The sequence below is a fragment of the Phocoena phocoena genome, chromosome 10 (genome assembly GCF_963924675.1).
Source record: "Phocoena phocoena chromosome 10, mPhoPho1.1, whole genome shotgun sequence".
NCBI lineage: Eukaryota > Metazoa > Chordata > Mammalia > Artiodactyla > Phocoenidae > Phocoena > Phocoena phocoena.
Window position 1 is genome coordinate 54,890,479 of NC_089228.1, and position 23,949 is coordinate 54,914,427.

General features: G+C 37.2%; 1 protein-coding gene across 1 annotated transcript in view; it reads right to left on the reverse strand.

The window, feature by feature from the left end:
* RBMS3 (RNA binding motif single stranded interacting protein 3) overlaps positions 1–23,949 on the reverse strand; it is a 531,745-nt gene that overhangs the window by 183,716 nt on the left and 324,080 nt on the right. Inside the window, exon 5 of the mRNA XM_065884879.1 lies at positions 17,311–17,390. Coding sequence (XP_065740951.1) covers positions 17,311–17,390 — 80 coding nt within the window. The remainder of the gene's footprint in view (positions 1–17,310; positions 17,391–23,949) is intronic.

A 23,949-nucleotide genomic window follows, 5' to 3' on the forward strand; every position in this document is an offset into this window, starting at 1 on the left:
AAACCAGCCCCAGCTAGTTCTATTCAATTCAAAGTATTCATCAAGATCTGATCTGGGCATCTCTCCTCCAAGTGGAATTGCTCATTCCCTCCTTTTACACCCATTCTCTGGCCGCTTCATTACTCTTCTTCCACTGTATGTTTATTCCTCACCCTGGAAACGTATTCCTAGGTCTACTTTACACTCAAATTAAAAATATTTGCTTAATAAATAAAGAAAAAGTATTAAATGTCTACTAGTGTAAAGGACATTGAATTACCATCAGATAAACCAGGCTTTAAAGTACCATCTTTCTGTGCCTCCAGTCATTAAACTATACAGATTTTCTAACATGTCATTGAGATTTTGATTTTTTGGCCTTAATCTAGGATTGCCAGAAATTTTTTCAAGCCAGTAGATATTCTTTATGACTTTGAGATTCATAGCCCCTTTGTAATCACAAAAGGAATTCTAGTCAGTTCTTTGAATTAGGTACCTGTAGTAATTGCTTTTCTAAGTGGTACTTTTCAGGCTGGAAACAGTACTGAAAGCAAGATACTTTCTCCAGTATCTTTGGTATACAGGGAATAAAAAGCATTATCAGGTCTCAATCAGTTTCCATTGCTTCTTTGGTCCATCCAATGAGAGGATACCATAGAGGAGAAAAAAACAAGTCTGTAATTCCTCTAATTGAGGCTTTTTTAGCAATCTGCCTTTTCTTCTGGACCCAGCTCTCAAACTTTATATACAACTCAAAACAGCAAAAATAAAAGAAAAAAATCATTCTTCAGCTTAGTTTTTGAAGAAAGATGGTTTCTCCAAAGGAAGTTTCTATAAATAGGTTACCTATCCTTTACAACAAGAGAACCACTTATTAAACACTAGTATAAAAATGAAGTACATGGTTTGCTGAAAGTGATGGCCAAATATTTCTACTCCTCTAAAAGCTAGAATAAGTATTGAAGTGAGCAACTGAATCTCAAAGAGGAAGGCTTCAAATGTACTAAAGGAATGAAACACTTAACCCAATACAGAATATTAATACTCATCTTATTTAGCAAATAAAGAAGAAACATGGTGTTCCAAGTTTGGGAATGGAGGGAAAACATACATAGAGGAAGAGTTATGGGATTTCCTCTCCTATAGTACTTCCCCTTTCCATCCAAGAAAAAACATTATGACAGTATAACTAAGTGCTACTTACACCTAAAAAGCACTTAGTATTTACCGGGAACATTCCAAGAGTTCAATATATAGGTGTTAACTTATTTAATCCACAGCCACCTCACGATGATGGTATAGAAAGGAACTATGATTATCTCCATTTTGCTGATGAGAAAATTGAGGCACAGAGAGGTTAAGTAACTTGTCCAAGTCACATATCCAGTAAGTGGCAGAAATTAATCCTGGGATCAATCAGCCCACTTACCATGTGTGAGTCTGAGCAATTTACATAAATTCTGTAAGTCTCAGCCTTCTCATCTGCAAAATGGAACAGTGCCTTTTTCCGAAGGGCACTTTGAGAATAAAATAGAATAACCCATAATGCACTAACCACAATGTTTAGCATATAGTAACCCCCCTTTATTCTCCTCATAAAAGAAGTGTTCATTGATAGAACGTGGGAACAGGGAAACAGAGGCATTTCTTGGCTCTATCTTTTCTTCCCCCAGCTTTATTGAGATTTAATTGACATGTAACATGTAAATTTAGCTTAGGTGTTCAAAGTGTGTTTGATGCACGCATATATTGGTTTGATTACCTCCATAGTGTCCGCTAACACCTCCTCTAACTGTATCTTGTAGGAGACATTGTTATCAAAAAGTGAAATTGAAGTAATCACATACAAAGAATATCAAGAGAAATACTCCACAGGCAGACAAGAAACAGAAAGACAAACATTCAGAAATTGGAAATGTTTATATCCTAAAGTTAAAACAGGAAACCCAAAGACAGAAATTATTTTCTTTGCAGAAGCCAAAAGAGTGTAAAATAATTCCACTAAATCCAGAATGAATATGTTTCTGTGCCAAACCTAAGGCAGTAAGGGATTAACAATGTAAACAAAACAGCTTGATAAAAATTTTCTGAACGAACAGGTGACAAAGGTCAAGGGGAGAAGCTCTTCGTGCTGTTGATAAAGGACTTCATTAAGCCATCAGGGGAAAAGGGTATAAATATTTATTCAAACGACAGTTCAAATCAACGGAAAGGTTAATGAGTCCATTCTGCTGATGGCATGGGGCACTGTGGCCCCTATGCACGACAAGGACAGAAGCTGCAGGAACTTTAGGAAGAGAGAAACCTTTGAAAGGGCTAGAGCTGTGTTCTCAAAGGATTGTAAGTAAAAGACAGTAGGTCTGTTGTTAGTTGTAGAATTAATTGTAAAATCCAACAGGATGTTTGGTGTTCTAACACATTTATTTTATATTCTTTTTGCTTCTTTTATATTTCATAGCCCATTACTTTTTTGTTTTTTTAATCGGATGTAGTAGGGTATAGAATGGAGAGATAATTTAACCTTTATGAGAAAGAAAAGGATAGTTGTATTTTTGAACACTGACTTCCAACCAATGAAAGCTTTTGAGATTTAAATGTTTTAAAATTTACAAAAAGGAACATATTATGCAAAATATTTCTATATGGAATTGTCATAGTTGATAGCTTCTATATTCACTTTATAAGTATTTACTGATCGAATGCATTATTAAGACAGTATTAAGAAATCACACTGGAATAATGGGCTCAATGTTTTAAAATTAAATTCAGTGTATCTATATTAAGCATCTCCTATGTTTAAATGCTAGACATTGGAGGAGATATAAGTATTAAAAAAGGCATAATTCTGCCATCCAGTGGGATAAGGCAAGTAGACAGCAATTGTCACACGAGGCTTTATACCACAAATGGATACCCAATATAGGAGAAAACAATTCAATGGGATGCAGTGAAATTTAAGAGCAGAGAAGTTGGAAATCAGGAAAATCTACATGAAAAATGTTATATTTACTTTTGAGCAGGATTTCTTTGGGAAATTAGGGTAGAGGGGGATCCTAGGACCTGTGAACTGGAGGTGCAAAGATACGCCGAGAAATGATTACAAGAGGTTTGAGGTCATTCGTTTTTACAGATGTTTTACCTAAAATAATGACCCTCTGCATTAACACGACTGTCTTGGTTCTATCAGAAGTGTGACCAGTATTTATGAATTGGGGGTCACCACAGCAAATTTCAGGTAAATATATATCTGGTGCGCTACTTTTTCTAACCCCCCTAGAGAACTGTTGAGCTCCCGCTGAGACACTTAATTAATTGGACAGTATTCTAGAATGAGATATGTGTGAAAAAGTTTGGAAATTGAAGGGTGGTTTTAACCTAGCTCTAAGAGAGGTATTCCTTATACAGTCCATGTACTAGATAAATGTCCATCAATGATTATAGTTCATAGGTTTCAAAAGTGAAATTATATTTCCAGCCTAGAGAGTGGATGTTGATGAAATGATTCTTATGATGCAAACAGATGCTACCTATAAAGGGAATATCTACCATTTCCTGCCAGAACTTTTGTGGAGCTGCACAAAATCTCTCAGTTAATTCTAGCAACACTTCGGTAAAGAAGGCATTATAAACACTTAATGGAAACATTAGGGTCCTTGACGAGCCTGGCAAGAGACTAAATAACTTGCCCATATTCAAAAGTAACAAGAGACAGAACCAAAAGTCAAACCGAGATCCATTAGTCTCCAAGGGAGAAGATGGTTTTCTCTATAGAATATGTTCTCCCGCCAAGTAAATTCACAGAGGAAAAAGAGCATCCCAGCCAGGAGGCTCTCAAGCAAGTGGATGTCGCACTTTTCTTTACCATCATACATGCAGCAAAAAGGAAAAACACTTGTCCTTGGGATGGGAAAAGTGATGGGGCTGTCAAAGGATGTCAACAAATATTAAGTTGGGTCTTTTCAAAATAAATTACAGGAGAAATTGTATCTAACATTCTTTTATCTCTTACATGAATTCATTGGGTTAAAATGATAACCAATTACTAAAGATGACTAGGTAACTACTTTCCTTAGAGATCTTTTATATTAGGTTAAGAGGCAATAAGCTTAAAAGAATCATGATTTTGGGACTCTGGAACAGGAGACTACCATTTCTGAAAATTAAAAAAAAATTATGTGAAAACTAAAAGTATACAGTGTTCAATTAGTTATGTGTTACTGTTATTATACTACTGCTATTATTTACTTCAACTAGCAAACCTGGAAGTCTGTAAGATGCATCCCACATGGTGGGTAGAACTCCAAAGTACAGTCCAGCTGGAAGACAAGCACTATGTGAAATTAGCAGTCCTTAAGATGATAACAGAACTCCTATGTCATATCTGTGGTTAGCCTTCTGGCTCTTAAATATTATCCTTAAACTCTCCCTAAGTTCCGACAGACTCATGTGCCACTCACATATCACACACTTCCATTCCCATAACCGTGCACACCACACATGCTGTGTATGCACATTGTTCCAACAAAACATTCATGTACTCGGTCAAACAATATACTATTTGCTAATAAAATGATGAAGCATATGTTTAGAAGCATAACCATTGCCTCTGCATTTGAAAAACAAAAGACTCACTATAAATTAAGGAATCTGTATGCTTGCTTCCAAAAACTAATAGTGTAACTCATTTAATAGAAGTGTATTTCCTAATCATTCCACTTAAAATAGTGTTCCAGAACACATCCAGTTTTTCCACATAAGATTAGAAAGATGAGAGGATTATTTTAAACTTCATCTTTATCATTGCTATCTTCCTTAGTCTTTTCTAATTCTGAGAAGATGAAAGGACTTGAATCTTGAGCTTCACTCTATATCAGGGACATTCAAAGTTGTTAAGTTTTGTTTGTTGATTGTTTATATATTTGCTTCAGGACCTCTTTACACTCTTAACAATTATTAAAGACTCCAAAGAGCTTTTTAAAAAATTATTATTATTATTTTTTGCAGTACGCGGGCCTCTCACTGTTGCGGCCTCTCCCATTGTGGAGCACAGGCTCCGGACCTGCAGGCTCAGTGGCCATGGCTCACGGGCCTAGCCACTCCACGGCATGTGGGATCTTCCCCGACCGGAGCACAAACCCGTGTCCCCTGCATCGGCAGGCGGATTCTCAACCACTGCCCCACCAGGGAAGCCCTCCAAAGAGCTTTTGCTTACATAGGTTAAATCTATTTATATTTACCATTAAAAAACCCAGAACTTTAGATATTTCCTTATTAATTTATTTTAAAATACAGACGTAGAAAACAAACTTATGGTTAACAGGGGGTAAGGGGGGGCAGGGATAAATTGGGAGATTGGGACTGACATATACACACTACTATATAAAATAGATAACTAATAAGGACCTAAGATAACTAACAAGTATACAAGTATAGCACAGGGAACTCTACTCAATACTCTGTAATGGCCTATATAGGAAAAGAATCTAAAAAAAGAGTGGATATAGGTATATGTATAACTGATTCACTTTGCTGTACACCTGAAACTGATACAACATTGTAAATCAACTATACTCCAATAAAAAAATTTTTAAAATCACATGATACCACAAGTGATATATTTTTATAAAAAATATTCAAAAACAAAATAAATAAACACAAGAGTGGCCTTGTTTTATATTTGTGCAAACCTCTGTAATTTTGGGCTTAATGGAAGACAGCTGGATTCTAATATCTGCTTCTGCATTCAATCTGTTGCCATATCATACATCACGTAGCCTCTGGGAAACTCAACTCTATGCTCATGAGAGAATCAGAGTGAAAAAGGCAAACAATATGCCAGTATTATGAAAATATGTTGACCTTGCAGACCACCAGAAAGGGAAAGAATCTCAGGGACCCCACAGGTCTCTGGACCACCATTTGGTTCAAATACACCACACCATCTTAAAGTTATTGCTCATAAAAAATAGTTTCAATATTTGATTTCTATGCTTTTGTGCTTTGTTAGGAATGCTTGTATTAAAACTCCATTATCTTTTATATTGGTACAATTTTGATTCTTTGGGATGTACCTTTATCAAGACACAGTGGGATCAGCTAAATCGTGCTACCCACCAGTAACCTACTCACTCACATTACACAGGATTGCAATTCTATCCACCACTACAAAGGTCTTATCAATAGTGAAACTGTCCTTGCTTTTTTTGCAGAGAAGCCTGATAACTATCAACAATTGCTACTTTACTTAGCGTGTGTCTAGTATGTATATGTCCAGGTAAGTCAGGGAAGCTGTGGAGATAGTATGAGATATATTTTTGTAAATTCCCTGAAAGTATTTTAATCCTGTGAATAATAAGAAGCACTTAAATCAGTACAAATTTAAGCACTTGAATAATAAGAATATACAGTTGATCCTTGAATAACACAGGTTTGAACTGGGCAGGTCCACTTATACTTGGAATTTTTTCAATAGTAAATTGAAACACTGTAGTACTACACAATCCGAGGTTGATTGAATCCATGGATGTAGGACTGCAGATGTGGAGGAACTACATATGCAGAGAACAAACTATAAGTTATACAAGGATTTTCAACTGCAAGAAGGGTTAGTGCCCCAACCCCGGGGGTTGCTCAAGGGCCAATTGTATATCGTGTTAACACTTAATAAATATTGATAATTATCTCCCTGAACTTCTACTTATGTCTCAAAACTAAGCTTCCCTATGGGACTCACCTATTCAGAGCTTTAGGGCACTCTTCATTTCATGGGACAGTGAGCCAGAATGGGGCATCATATATGCTTTAGATATAATCACCTAAAACTCAAGGCTGATATCAGCTTTATAACCTCTTTGAGCTCTTCTAAACCCTAATGATTTTTTTTTAATAACAGCAATTACTGAAAGCAAATATTAGGGTTGAGAGTTAAATATTTGCATGAATTTAGATTACAGTGGTATACTTTTCCTGGCACATTTTAAGGAAACAAATGGTTTGAAATGATATTTGCTTTCTTTAGGTCAAAAATAACATTCTCTATACCTGCACCCCTATGTTCACAGCAGCACCATTCACAATGGCCAAGACATGGAAACAACCTAAATGTCCACTGACAGATGAATGGACAAAGAAGATGTGGTACATATATACAATGGAATACTACTCAGCCATGAAAAAGAACGAAATAATGCCATCTGCAGCAACACGGATGTAACTAGAGATTATCATACTAAGTGAAGTAAGTCAGAAAGAGAAAGACAAATACCATATGATACCACTTATATGTGGAATCTAAAATATGACACAAATGAACCTATCTACAAAATGGAAACAGACTCGTGGATATAGAGGACAGACTTGTGGCTGCCAAGGGGGAGGGGGTGAGGAGAGGGATGGAGTGGGAATTTGGAGTTAGCAGATGCAAATTATTATACTAGGATGGATAAACAACAAGGTCCTACTATAGCACAGGGAACTATATCCAATCTCCTGGGATAAGCCATAATGGAAAAGAATATAAAAGAGAATGTATATATGTGTATAACTCAGTTGTTTTCCTGTACAGCAGAAATTAGCACAACATTGTAAATCAAGTATACTTCAATAAAAAAGGAAAATGTTCTCTGATACCTTATCATCCATCTCCAAAGACTCTCTTTTTGGATGTTTAACAGTCTTCCATTCTAATATATCTTTATGAGAAGGTATAAAGAAACTCTAAAGTCAAAATAATTAACAGGATAGTTTTTCCTATTTGACATACAAGCCACCAAATAATACAAAGAAAGTTAAAAATACGAGAAACTAAGAAATTTCTCCAGAGGCTGTTTATAACGTAATTTAGAAACAGTTTGGACAATATTCAGTTGAAATGAGTTCTATACTAGTCTATTAGTTTTATGTTACTGCTATAACAAATTAACAAAAAACATGGGGGTATATAATAATACAAATTCACTACTTTATACTACTGTAGGTCAGAAGTTTGACACACATTCCACTGGGATAAAATCATGGTGTCAACAGGGCTGAGTTCCTTCCTGGAGGTTTTAGGGGAGAATCCAATTTCTTGTTTTTTTCATATTCCAGAGGCTAGCTGCCCACATTGCTTCATCTTTAAGGCCAGCAGTGGTGGCTCAAGTCCTTCTATTGCATCCCTCTGAGCTCCTGTCCTGTCCCCTCCTCCACTTTTAAGGACCCCTGTGATTACACTGGGCCCACTCAGAATAATTTCCCTACTTTCAGGTCAGTTTATTAGCAACCTTAATTCCATCTGGAACCTTAATTCCTTTGCCATATTCACAGGGAATGGGGATTAGGTCTTAGAGTTCTTTGGGGGAGGAAGGGCATGATTCTGCCTATCACAAGTAGATATTGACTCATTTAACAAATAATTATTGGTACTCTTCTGTGACAGGCATTGGGTTAGATGCTTGAGACATGAACACCAAGGTGCAGTCTTTACATTCAAATAGTTTATGAGTTGTTTGAGGAAAAGGGAAAGATAAACATTAAAGTTTTTTCTTAGAAAAATATACAATCTAATTGGATAAATATGTCTTTGAAATATATGAATTCTAAAAAAAGATCAAAAACATGCCAATATCCTTTGAAAGATTTCTTCTTCTGTAATGAAAAATGACTAAAATAATAAATAAACTAATTGATTCATCATTCATAGGCTTAAAGAGGTAAGAAATCAGAGGAAACAGTTATAAGATAAATGATGGCTGGTTCAGAGCTCTCAATGAGCGTTTTCATTTATATTCCTCTTAAAATATTTTCTTAAACTTTGCAGACTTTTCATTCTAAAAAATTAGATCATAAATAGTGAGCTGTGTACATGGCAGGCTTCTTGATAGTTACGAGCAGAGAGTGGTGAGAATTTAATTCAGGCTACTATCAATTTATCCAAAAATTGGTTAGAATGTATTTTTAAATCAATCCTATTAAGTGAATCTCTAGATGTGGAAATGCACTAAGCACTTAATTATTCAGAGCTTGGTTTCTGTGGCTTGTGTCTTAATTGGTCTTAAGCTACTCAAACCTCTTTGCTTGCTAATAGGACTCATTCGGACAGACACTCATGGTTTAACTACTCATTAGCAATGCTGACAGAAGGCAAAGCCCAACATCATTTTAGGAATAAAATTAAGGCTTTGTAATTTATTTTGTAAGTTTTTTTTTTGGCTGCGCTGTGCGGCATGTGATATTCTAGTTCCCCAACTAGGGATGGAACCGGGGTGCCCTTCAGTCGAAGCGCAAAGTCCTAACCACTGGACCGCCAGGGAATTCCCTTGTAAGTCTTTACTGTGAAATCTTCAATGCAGAAAATTTTTGAAGACCTGAATGGAATTTTTATTTTACATAAAAATAGACGAAGATGGTTCGTGATTCTGGAGATGTATAGAAAACCTCTTCATCCCTCTTCTCAGTTCCATGAAATTTTGATTTAAAAAAATCAGATTCTGGAGCCAAGTGCAGACTCTAGACAAATTCTGCTACTATTCATTGGTGCTTATACATAATTATAGAAAATATATGACCAGCAAAACATATTGTCCATATCATATTGATTAAACACTACATATTGTATTATATATAATATTATAATAGGAATAATAAGCCAATGCAGTACTTCCTATAGGCAGAGAGAAGTGACTTTATGCCAAAAGGAATAAAAGCATAGACCAAGAAACTCTCTTTTCTGTTTATTCTCAAGATAGTCACATTTTTATGTGAAAAAAGAAAAAAAAAAAGTACAGCATAGTAATAGTGCCTAACTAGATCCAGTGGCAAGAAGTTAAGATCTAGACATTATTTCAACATAAATCAGGCAATATTATTTTCTGTGCCGGAAAGCAGAATTCATCATTGTCCCATTCAAGAATGAGTTCTTTAAAGAAATAACAATTTGATTACCAGCATAACACCTTGGAAAGCAGTCCTGGAAAATGAGGCTTTTTAAAAAGCAACTAGAATCTTTCTCAATCAAATTAAGTTTCTTTTTCTTGTGAATATGTAGCTCTCTCTCTCTGTATATTTAGATATACAAATGTGTTGTAGAGAATTTTTGTGAGAAATTAAGAAAAGATTTAAAGATTTCTCTCAATGTTTTCCTCCAAGTTTGTTGATGACACAGAAGGTGGGCATCCCCCATACATCCTCAGGAATTCCATTAAAAACAAATATAAGTATGAGGGTTATTCAGTTCATGGAATTGTGCATCAACTTCAAAGAACATTTACTGAGAATCTACACTGAGCTAAACAATAGCACTTGAAGCAACAACAATAATAAAAACAAATAAAACAACTAAACAAAACCCTGGTTCAGAAAACTCAGAATCAAATACATAAACAAAAAATCACTCTTCACCCTCCCTAACCTTCTCCTATGAAGATTAGAACTTTAGGGAAGATCAAGGGAAGAGTGAAGGTTAGTGAGGAAATCTACAACATTGTTGAAAACCCTCCCAACATACTAATCAGAAGACCAAGTTGTTCAACTAAAGATCATTTCACTTCCATCAACTCCAGATGTTCCCACACTGGACCCATTATCAACGGCCACCACTCTACCTTTATCCAAGACCAAAATCTCACAAATTCTTTTCTCTGTGTCATGATTTTCTATGCCCACCCCTCACCTTCACTTTGCTGGCATTATGACTATTTCCTGGGCCCTCATTCTCTCCCCATTTGCATCAATGACCACCTCTTCATGTCTGCAGTTTTTCAAAGGTCAGCCACGTCATGGTGGCACTTCATCCTCATTGTCTTACACATCTCTCTTGCTAAATTTAAACTCCGACTACCATCTGTATAGGATCACTAATATTCACCTTTATCATCCCTAATACATGGTTCATAAATGCTACTATAAATTTTTAAAATAAAGTAATGAAAACAATATATTTGGTCAATGAAATTCACTTCACTACTTAAGCTGTATCTCCCTTCTTCCTCTATGGCCAGAAGTTTTAAATCAAAACATAATTCTCTACCACAATTGCTGGATCACCCTCCTTAATTTGAGTTCCCCCAAATCAGAGCCTGGAACAAAATAGTTTAATTGGGAGCTGAGGCCAGGAAGCAGAAACATAATAAGAAAGGAAAAGAAAGGGAAGAAAGAAAAGCCAATAAAAGGTGCCTCACTGAGCTTGTTACCATTGTGGGAAACTCCTAGAATCTGCTGACTCTCATTTCCCATTGATTGAGAGTTGTACTAGGGAGTGATAACTCCCCCAAACTTTGCAGAAAACCCATATCAGGTTGAGTGAGGTTTTATAGATTTTTAGATTTTATAGATTTTCCCTGAATTACAACAGTGGAGAGATTTGCTGGATGCTTGATGTGGGATGCTTCCTGGATGCACCCCTCTTCCTCAGCTGTTATCACAGGCAGAGGAGGGCTATAGCACAGGACTCAAAACCCATTCCAATCATGTTTAATCTCCTGAAGATGATCCCCTGTACCCTCTCTATCTGGCCTCTCACTATCCAGATTTCAAAATGTAATAATCTCTGTCACTACCTTCACCGTATCAGGTATGGCTCCATAGAAAGGCTGAGAAATGATTGGCCAAGAACATAGACTTCACAGCCTCTAAGACTCTATTGGCTATGAAGTGGTCAGTTTGCTCTGTGAAATTCACTAATAATACTCCAGCAGTGTTTCACCATGAAGCAACCAACTATGTGTTTGGTAGATAGAAATAATCTAGAAAGCATCACTAACATTAAAGATGAAGAGCTCAACAGAAAGTACCTCCTAAGTACTGCAAAAATCCTCTTACTAACGAGAAATCTAAGGCAACGCCCAGTTGGGGATCAAGGTATTTGCGAAGTTTATTATGCAAATGATGCTTTAGTTTCACAAAGAAGAAAAACTCAGAGTTAGGCAGTGCTTCTCGTGAGTAGAATCAGAGATATATTTTTACTGAACTGTACACGATAATACTTTTCTATTTGCTGCCTTTTACTCAACTATAGTTGCATTTGTGACTTATCAGACTGGTACCACTGAGGAAACACTGCTTGTGAGAGTTGGCAACATTTTCCCTGATAAAAATGTGTCTGTTCCTCAAATATTCAGAATTGTAATCTAAATTTCATTTTAGTACATTGTTGATACATTACTCTGAGGGAAGTTTGAAATTTATGCAAACAACATTAATTTTTTCCATTTTCTTTAAAAAATTATCAGACTGTAAATATTTTTCCTTGAATGCTCCCCTAAATACACATACACATCCAAAGTCCTACACAGTTTTTATTTACATAAACATACAATCGTAAAATTATATATCAAAGGATCAGGGACTTCCCTGGTGGCGCAGTGGTTAAGAATCCGCCAGCCAGTGCAGGGGACACGGGTTTGAGCCCTGGTCCGGGAAGATCCCACACTCTGCAGAGCAACTAAGCCCTTGCGGCACAACTACTGAGCCTGCATTCTAGAGCCCGTGAGCCATAACTACTGAAGCCCACGCACCTAGAGCCTGTGCTCCTCAACAAGAGAAGCTACCGCAATGAGAAGCCTGCGTACCACAATGAAGAGTAGCCCCTGCTCACCACAACTAGAGAAAGACCACGCACAGCAACAAAGACCCAACACAGCCAAAAATGAATTAAAAAAAAAAAAAGGATCAAGAAGGTACATAGTTTATTTTACTGATTAGGAAAACATGATTCATCTGTCCAAATTTCTGTTGATCAGAAGATTTGCTAAAATTGAAAAGATCCCCAAATAGGGTGAGGTCTCTCTCAACCCTTCCCTACTTCTTGGAGTTCAACTGGGATTAGATATAATTATCCAAAGAGTAATAAAATCATACTAAAAGTGGGTTATTCCATTGTCTTCTGAAAAGACTGCTCCACTGATAAGAACGTGTGCTTACAGGCAAAAGCCTAGTTTAAGAGCAAAACGTGATTTCTTTTTCCTCAAAGCAGTCTGAATGTTCTGCTCGTCAATACATGTTCTTAGATGCCGAAGCCTTTCCACGTGGTGCTCCCGGGCTCTTTGAACGTGAGCTTTTCTAGTTCATGCCCTACAGATCCCTGAAGTGCCCAGGAACTTACCCTTTCTGTTAGAGGTTTTAAAATGTAACGCTTTGGGGCTGCACAAGTTGCTGTGCAATTTGTTTTGGAACAAAGAAATGTCTGGGGTCAAGCAAGCAAGCAACTAATGATGCTTCATTTTGTCCAGAAAACATCAAGATCAATATGTACGACATGCGACATTTATGGAACAGTGTTTTCTTTTCCCTCTAGGGGAGGGAGAAAATACCGGATGATCCCTTTCTGCAGAGCAATGACATGACTGACGCTATTTAACATGTCTTTGGCCGCTGCTTCCCACCTGCTGGTAGCAACACGGCCACATGGTCTTAGTTAATTTCCTGTACCTCACATACCAGAATTCGAATAATTAGATTTTTTTTGATGTATATCTAGCTTCAATGATCCAGGTAGCCAAAATCTGGGGACAACGTTATAATTCAAAGTGAACAGAGCTAGTTCTGGGAGGCTATAATAGGCATTAACAATCCATGATGTATTCATTAAAATTAAATCTGTTATGAACAAATTGGAGGAACTCAGAGAGAGAAAGCCTGATCAATGTCAGAGTTTTGGGTTGATGTAGATTTTTATCTTGTTCTTCTATAGAAATGACACAGGATGGGATTTGGAAACTAGATCATCATCTCAGGAAAATAATGAACTTTGCATTTACTTTAAGAGGAATCACTGTCAAGAGTGACAGAACAAAAATGGCACATTTCCCCAAGTTATCTCTAATGAAGAAGGAAGGGATGTGAATATGGTACTGATTTCTCTCTGCTTGCTTAGAGGGAGGTTAGAAGCAAGGCTCACTCTTTTCCACAGCTGTCTTAGGGTCTGAAAGATCTTAGGTCATTTTTGGATCCTTGTGGGTCTCTCGTTCACACAACCTTAAAGCACTGCATTGAAACCATCCATGTGCTGCTCTAAAAACCCACAAATTTCTGAATTCAAAATGCCAAATCTTGATAAAGTGAAACACTGAGGTTTTTACAATTTTTTAAAGTTCTATTTTAATTGCAAGTGGTCAGATCAATTATAGATGATTTTGATTAGCACCCACAAGCAAGGACCATCTCTCTAAAGCTACATTAGTATTTAAAAAGTTAGGAATTCATCACTTCTTTTGAAAATATCAAAGGATTCACTAGATATCAGGGCTCATTGTGACATCCTACTCACATGCCTCAAGATGGAACAGAAAATAGAATTAAGGTATGAGTTTCTGAAAATAAGACTTCAACCATCTACAAGAAATAAGCAATGAGGACCAAGAAAGGCAAACAGCATGCATGCAAGTTTAATTATCCCTGTTGTGACGGAGTAAATGAACCCAGCAGTCATTTTACTTCAGTGATTTCCAAAATACCAGCCTCTTGCATTATGTCATTTTATTCCACACCAAATTTAAATATCAAATTAAATATCAAATAAAATATCTTTAGGTTGCTTCCATGTCCTGGCTATTGTAAACAGTGCTGCAATGAATGTTGGGGTGCATGTGTCTTTTTGAATTATGGTTTTCTCTGGATACAACCTAAATATCCATTGAAAGATGAATGGATAAAGAAGATGTGGTACGTATATACAATGGAATACTACTCAGCCATAAAAAAGGATGAAATAATGCCATCTGCAGCAACATGGATGGACCTAGAGATGATCATACTAAGTGAAGTAAGCCAGCGAGAAAGACAAATATAATATGATATCATTTATATGTGGAATCTAAAAAAAAGATATAAATGAACTTATTTACAAAACAGAAACAGACTCACAGACATAGAAAACAAACTTATGGCTATCAAAGGGGAAGGGGGAGGGATAAATTAGAAGTTAGATTAACATATACACACTACATGGTATATCTATATGTTTTTATCTATATATAAAATAGATAACCAACAAGGACCTACTGTATAACACAGGGAACTGTACTCAATATTTTGTAATAACCTATAAGGAGAAAGAATCTGAAAAGAATATAAATATGTATGAATATATATATATGTAAAAGAATATATATAACTGAATCACTTTGCTGTACACCTGAACTAATATAACATTGTAAATCCACTATACTTCACTAAAAAAATTATGTCTTCGGTTAGCATTTGAAGCCTTTATTAAACTCTATTTGACTTCCAAAGTAAGCATAAACAAGCAAATTCAAGTATTGACGATGACCGATATTGTATATTCAATTTAATTATGTTGAAGGCTAATCTCAGAAGCATAAAGTTGTATCTCTTAAGAGTTTTTAACTGAGTGTAATTATTCTGCCTCTCATGGTCCCACGAGATAAAAGTGAGAGAGAAACCCATAACTAAGTTCTTGCTATTCACAATGTTCTCACTGGGTCGTAGCTATGATATTAGATAGGTTGATATCACAGCCTTCTTATTCAAGGAAGGATGCTCAGATCTTTGGGGGACTTGTAGTAACTTTATTTGTCCTTAGCATTAAATTCTATTAGTCAGCTGTATGTTCTATGGGTTAACCTAAAACAATTTCAAATCAATCAGGTCAAGAAGGATTTCACTGTCTTTTTCCAAAAAGGAAGAATCATAAAAAACTGAGACTTGTATTAAAACTTCAATCAACAATAATTTCCACCTATTTTGTTCATAACCATGTAATTCACGTCTAGTTTGAATGCCTTCTATATAGGTGGCCATCTGTTGGATTAAAATAAGATGAATAAGGGGAAAATCCTTTAACAATGCAATTCCTTTACTCAGTGATGGGTCTGAGCAGAGTGTCTTAAAATGTCCTTTATGCTAAGAGAAAAAAAAAAGTATTTCTCTTAAAATGCAAGGGCAGCTGACATGCTGAGATGAAAACTGCTAACTCTTTTCTCAACAACACCATATGTCTCCAATTGGATCATAATGCAGCCGGTTCTCAAGGGAATGTCACACATGGAAACTAACCAAATTGAGGTACAACTTCACTGCCGCTCGTGATTAACCGGGGGCCCTACTTTGGGATTTTCCAGATCATCCAAGTGTCAGTCTGAAGGGCCTTTCTCCTTTCCCAACATCCTCCCAAAACTGAGTGAGTCATAAAAGGAACCTGATCCCCCCACAAAAATATTTCTCTTTTTGTTCAGACTTCCTTTTCTATATAACCTCAATATACTTTAAGGAACCAAAATGCTCAACCCCTGAACTCTTTAGCCATGGGTTTTAAATAGTAGATACTTCATGTAGCAGACACTACAGAGAGGCAGCTTAAAATCATCAAAAGGAAAAATATTGTAAGACTGAAGAATTTCACATATTTTCTCCTGAGAATCACGGAAAATCGAAAAGCAACAAATAAACCAACGTGTATAGTCAGATATTTCCTTATCTATTTGTTATAAATTTTTTTAGAACTTCACTCAACCTTTAATATTTTTATGCATGAGTAAGATATATTTTTTCTTCCAGTTTTATTGACATATGAGTAAGATATATTTTTTAATTTATTCACTTAATATTCAATACTTTTCATATATACTACTTCCAAATTAATATCATGTTGAGGTATTTCTAGCTCATATCCTGATACATGTGATGTAGTCAATTCTTTTACATTGACTATAATTCTTAATAGCATAAAGTTATACCATCTTATAACGCGTGTCAAATCTTAAGAATTTTGCCTTTGGAAATGTGAAATGCCCTGAGGTAGCCTAGATTGGCGCTTCCTAGACTATCTCTGATGCATGGACAGCTTAAAATAAATTCAATGTACATTTGATATTTTTGTAAAATATGAAGTTATGCACTAAGATTTCATGATAATGTCATATTGCTATAAAAGTTTCTAAATGCTTACTCTCCTTTTCTGTACTCTTCTTGTCATGGACTGGTAAGAAACGTCTGTCAACTGGCCTCAATCTATGGATGCCACTGTCATTTTATTTATAATATATCACCGTTTAGGTATGTTACAAATTAGAAATCAGGATACCAATATTAATGATAGGAGTCACAAACTTTCTTCACTTCGAGTGCATTTTAACCTATTCTTTGCTATGTTTTTCTTCTAATTCACTTTAGGGAATTAGCAGCAGAGATTCAAAAGACAGGCCAAAGAACAATCACCAAGAAACTTTTGGTAGTTTTGAGAAAGATGCGTTGTTACATAGTATTAAAAAATACATATTTTTAAAGGCAAAAATTTCCCTCCCAGTGGCCAACCATGGGCTTTCCTATATACTCATTCTGATAACAGCAATGAGCCTAGATATTATTTAATGATTACTTTATGGTATTTCTTACCTGGGATGCCTGGTGGTGTTTTCAGATATTTTCCATTAAAATGTTGAATCACCACTTCACATTTTTCAGTAGACTCCATTCTGGGAAAAGAAGTAAACAGGGGATCATATGCTTTCATGAAGTTGTACATATCCAGGAAAAATAAATTAAAAAGAAAAGGAAATTAAGAAAACCATAGAAAAGCTTGATTTCAGAATTTTACCAGAACCGCCAACTGTTGCCATGACCACCATGACCAGGTGGATAGAACATCACAAACCCATCACTACTAAGAGCATCACTTACTCTACTAAATGTTGCCACCGTGGACGGCGCTGTGCAGAGTCATCACCCAGACGTAATCCTGAGGCATTATCTTACTTAATCCATACAGCAATGCTTGGCACTTGAAAGTGCTCAATAAATGTGTGTTGAATGTCTGAGTTAGCAAACCGGAGAGGCAGGTCTCGTTATTGCCTTTCACACTAGTGAGGGCAGCAAGGCTTAGTGACATGAACCACCTTGGCAGTTAAGTGGCGGAGGCGGGCTTTTACCTGAGGCCTGGGTGACACCAACCTGCACAGGAACTACTAAGCTGTACCTCAAGGGTCTCCACAAAACAAGGGGAGGGGATGCATTGCGTTTAAACAACTGGCGGCCTACAGGAGATTCACGCAGTGGTGTTGTCAGCAGCATCATGACGGCTTTATTGAAAACCCACTGGGTGAGAGATAAAAGGGAGTTATTTGGGGTCCCAAATGTGGGAGGAGAACATATATACACAAACCTCAGGTCCTGAACTTTCTTAATTTTCAATCTCAGACAATCTTCTATTTTTTCAAACTAGGTATCAATATTCCTAGACTGGGTTTCTTGTGCCAAGTTTTGGCATCTCAGATACAAGCTAATGAATAACATTCGGGGCCATAGCATCATACTGTCAACATTAGCAGTGTTGCTCTCCCCTAAGTAGAACAGTATCAGCAACATTTTCTAAATAGTAACTATATCTGGACTTTATTATTTTGTAAAAGAGTGTGGAAGATAAAAATTAAAGGGTCAACTGTGATCAAAAGAAATTAATTCCCACAAACGGTACACTAGAGGAAAAACGGACTTAAGAAATGGCACACATACATATAAAAGAATGTGTATGAAATGTGTGAAATTTTTTGTCTAAAAGGTAAAGTGTATAATTTTGGATTTTCTGCTCTGTTATTAATATGAACTTTCTTGGAATGGAGCCCTTTGACACAAGTTGTAAAACTTTCTTACATCCAAATTTTATGTGTGTTTTCATATTCATATTACATGCAGAGAAAAAAAGAAAAGGAAAAAAATATATATATATAAGCAAATGCCAAATAAGTTATATATTTATTACACCGAGAGGAATTCAAATGTGAGAGGAATTGCAGAAGCCAGGAAAACTCTGAGAAGTGGGCACAGGAGGACAGAAAGGCCTTTGCAGAAGTAACTAGGGTAGGGGCCAGGCTGGGAGGGGGCAGGCTGTGTCCTTGTAGATGGGGTAGAGTGAGTAGAGCACTGTGGCCCAGTGGAAGGTTCACTCAGGGAAACTCTTGGAGATAAGCTGAGGGGTGCAGGCAAGAGCATCTGAGTTACCAGGTTAAGAAATTTTTTTTTTTATTGAAGTATAGTTGATTTACGATGTTGTGTTAGTTTCAGGTGTACAGCAAAGTGATTCAGTTATACATACATATATATCTATTTTTTTTTCAGATTCTTTTCCCTTATAGGTTATTACAAAATATTGAGTAGAGTTCCCTGTGCTACACATTAGGTCCTTGTTGGTTACCTATTTTATATATAATAGTGTGTGTATGCCAATCCCAAGCTCCTGATTTATCCCTACCCCCATGTTTCTCCTTTGGTAACCATAAGTCTGTTTCCTAAGTCTGTAAGTCTTTCTGTTTTGTAAATAAGTTCATTTGTATCATTTTTTTTTTTTAGATTCCACATATAAGTGATATCATATATTTGTCTTTCTCTGTCTGATTTACTTCAGTTAGTATGATAATCTCTAGGTCCATCTGTGTTGCTGCAAATGGCACTATTTCATTCCTTTTTATGGCTGAGTAATATTCCATTGTGTATGTATATACCACATCTTCTTTATCCATTCATCTGTCGATCGACATTTAGGTTGCTTCGATGTCTTGGCTACTGTAAATAGTGCTATGAACACTGGGATATATGTACCTTTTCAAATTACGGTTTGCTCCAGATATATGCCCAGGAGTGGGATTGCAGAATCATATGGTAGCTTTATTTGAAGATGGTTTCAAAAGCACGTTCCATCTGGGGAGCTATAATTACCTTATGACTCAAAACAAAACATTTTCCAATGTACATTCCTAGGAAGCATGGGAAAGATGCACATTTTTTCTGTATTGATAAGATGGTGAAGCAGAGCAGGACCAATGTCAGGGGTACACATGCAGTACCAGAGTCCTGTGCTTAGAAAAATCTTGCACTTGATTTAAAGTTCTGCTGTCACCATCCTGACATCCTTAATATGTTTTAAACAAGGGGTCTTGTATTTTTAATTTTCACTAGATCCCACAAATTACGTAGCTGGTCCTAATATGACAAGAAAGCACAGGAAACTAATCTGACGTTAATAGGTTAATGTTCATTTATTAGATGCCCATTGGATCTACCTAGTGTTATTTTGAAGAACATCTGAAGAGTGACTCACTTTTGTGTCGAAATTCAAAGCTAAAACTCTTTAAGCTTAATAATACCCACTTTTAATAAATAAAAATAACAACAAAAATAGCATTTTATTCACTGCTTAATCACAAATTCCCCCAAATCAGAGGATATTTGGATTAGAAAGATAAGATGAATTGTTTCCCATTCCAAATATTGAGGAGCAGCTAAGTATAATTTTGCTAACTCCTTCACATTTTCTTTCCAGAGGAATCTTTTACATCTTCCAACTTGTTATTTTTTAATTAAAAAAAATAAATTTATTTATTTACTTCTGGCTGCATTGGGTCTTCGTTGTGGTGTGCGGGCTTCTCATTGCGGTGGCTCTTCTTGTTGTGGGACATGGACTCTAGGCACGTGGGCTTCAGTAGTTGTGGCATGTGGGCTCCAGTAGTTGTGGCACGCAGGCTCAGTAGTTGTGGCTTGCGGGTTCTAGAGCACAGGCTCAGTAGTTGTGGCGCATGGGCTTCGTTGCTCCACGGCTTGTGGAAATCTTCCTGGACCAGCGCGTGAACCCGTGTCCCCTGCATTGGCAGGTGGATTCTTAACCACTGTGGCACCAGGGAAATCCCTTAATTTTTTTTTAACTAGGAAACTTCCATTTCTAGGAACAAAAGAATTCAAATTCTGCTCTTTCTCTTTTCCCAAAGGACCCACTATCCATTGTCTCTTAGGGAAGATAACCTTCCCTCCTAGCAGAGACATGAATGGGAGAGGAAATGTGCGTCCTTAATTACTACAGATGTTGCTTTATGGAATTTTGATTCCAGGAGAGCTATGGAATGAAAAGCTTATGCCCCAGGGCCCCCTCCCTGTTCAGTTGCTCTCTGGGTACTCATCTAGATAAAAGGCAGTTAAGAATCTAAAGCTTGCTTGCCAGAGTCCTACAAATCAAACCCTTCCCCTTTTGTCTTTAAAACGACACGGAATTCTAAACGCACACTGAAACTGGATGGGGGATAGCGTGTGTGTGCTTGGTGGCTTCATCTCATCCATCCACCTAAAACATTTTTGTCCTGGTTTGAAAGCCTCATATCTTCCCTTTTGGATTCTAGTACGATCATCTTTTGTTAAGACTGGTTTACAGCCCCACCAAGCCTAGTGGGGGCCATTTCTGTGAACACCAGACAGCAGCGTAGAGTGTTCACTCTGGCTTCATTCAGATTTAACTAAGTATATGTCTGCAGGAGCCTTTAGAGACTCTCATCTCTGAAAGAATAAATGCAATAAAAGTCTGTTTTCTGTAGCTGCCAGTGCTTAGTGTCAAACCATGTTATGTGGCATCACCCGGCAGTGACAATTTCATTTTAATACACAGGGCACATTTTAACAAGGCCAAGCCATCCCAGCAAAGAGGGAAATCGAGGAGCTGCCGAGGGGAAAGGCTCAGAGTGAGACCCATGGAACTCTGGGGGAGAGACTGCATTTGAATGGCCACCTTAGCAAGAATGTGACCATTTTCTTCTCCAGTTTCACAATTAGCCTATTTGAAATGCCAGCCCAAGCTATCTGCAATCTGGCATGCGCTCCACTTGAAACTGACACTAATATTATCAAGTGGGTCTGAAAAGGCAGCGTGCCAGACAAAGCTGCCTTTCCATGGCCCCTTCAGATGGGCCACTGAATCCCTACAACTGCACTCATTCTTTCTAGGCGGTACCTGAACCCTCTCACATCCCTCAGAAGAGCTCGTGTGCCTGGCCAACCATTCACCCGACAATGCGATGCATTAATTAGGTTCCTACAACGCTCCAATCATTGTATAAAGTCTCAGGGTTTTCTGTTAGGTCTGATGTTTAAATACAAACGTGCATTAAAGGTCCTGTTTGACATTCTTTCTTGTCTCTGTGCCTAGGAACCTGGCTTCAGTCATTCGAAACGCACCACTGAATTGTGATTTAGAGAACATTTCTTTTTTACAACAGCTACTAATAGGTGCTAGTTTCATAGCCAATACAATCCCCATGGGCAAATTACACCAGATGAGAGCCTGATCCAATACCGGGAGAATGTTCTGGGTCAGACTTAACACACAGAGGTGGCAAAGTATTGTGTACAACGATTTGCAGCCTACCTGTCTCACCTCCATGGAGAATCTCTCAGTTTATGATCTTAAATCAATAAGCATGATTATGCTCATAGTTAAAACAAATCCACCCTGTCATTTATGATGCTTAATGAAAGGTTTCCACTATTGTGAAATTTTTGTGGTTTTGCAATCACAGGCTCCGTACAAATTATTGGCAACTTAGAACATACAGCTTTGCAAGCCATTCATCCTCGCTTCCGGTAAGATTTGCTGAAAGTGTCAACATGAAAAGATTTTGTAAAAAACAAATTATGTCATTGACTTCACAATCCATGGTAACAGAAGGAATAATACTGAACTTCAGCAAGAAAGAGGAGTGAAGGAGTTGAATTTTCTCAGTTTTTGCAATTTGTTTTCTTCCTTCGAGGTGCTTGACATCTTTAGGAGACAAGTGTCATAAATGCAAATTAGGGCAGTAGACTGGCCTTCCTACCACCTCCCTTTGCAGAAACTCTGACATTTTGGTGGCCCCTTGCTTAGCACTGAAGCACATTCCTCTTATGAAATGGAGCTATGGACAATATTTGGTTCATGAAAACCCACTCCAAAACTTTAGAATCACATATATTCAGGACTGGAAATACCAACTTCTACATGGTACAGAGGAAGAAAATAACACCAGAAAGCAGTGGCTTCTCTAAAGTTGAGTTGGTGGAGAAGCCTGCAATGGAACATTTGTCCGTTGACGCTGAGTTCGTTGGCTTGTTTGGAAGGGATGGGGCTCCACTGCTGGCCTCCTGTCATCACTCCTGATTTCCTGCCCTGATCTGCTTTCATCTGTGTTGAAGCTGGATGGGGCCAGCCATCTCCATTTCATTCAGCCATGATTAACTAGAGTAGGTGTTCTCAGAAATGGAGATTATACCCTGATATGATATAACAAGAAGGGCACTTCACCTGTGTGGTATTCTTTCCAGAACTTAGACATAACATGGATCCCATCATGAACTAAACATCGAAAAATGCAGACCTGGAGACATTTTCCAGGATACCTGGCTGGGACTACTCATGGAAAACAAGGAAAGTCTGAGATAATGTCAGAGACCAGAGCAAACTGATGAGAAAAACCACCAAATGCAAAATGGTACCAGGGATTGGATTCTGGAACGAAAAGAGGATATCAATGGAAAAATTGGTGAAATTCCAATGAAGTCTGGAGTTTGGTTAATAATAATGTACTGATGTCAGTTTCTTAATTCTGACAAATATGTCATGGTAATGCAAAGGGTTAACAATGGGGAAAACTGGATGTAGGGTGTACAAAACCTGTGTATTACCTTTGTAACTTTTCTGTAAAACTAAACTTATTCCAAAATAAAAAAGCTTATTTTTAAAATGATGGTACACTAAAATTATCAGGGAACTATTTTTTAAAAATATCAGTGTCTGGGCCCCAGCTCAGGAGATTCTGACTTAATTGCTTTAGCATGAAGTCTAGGCACATATTTTTGAAAGCTGCCGAGGTGATGCCAGTGTGCAGTCAGGGTTGAAAACCACTGTTCTGGAGTTCTCTGTCAGGTGCCCCAAACTGGAAACCATGGGCCAAATCCAGCCTTCACGAATGTTTTGCTTGGGCTGCAAAGAGTTTTTGAAAAATTTGAAATGGTTGTCAACATTTAGAGATTGGGAGACTTCACATGAAAAGTTGAATTTCTGATTCCTCTTGAAAGATGCGATGAAAGACGAGATAAGGTGTTTTCTGCATGGCAACTATGGTATAACAAAAATAAATTTGATCTCTGTCCTTGGTTCCTAGCACAGAACTCCTAAAACTCTGGGGATTTCCCGAGTGAAAGGAACATCTGTTATTTGTAATGGATCACTTTTGACTATACCTG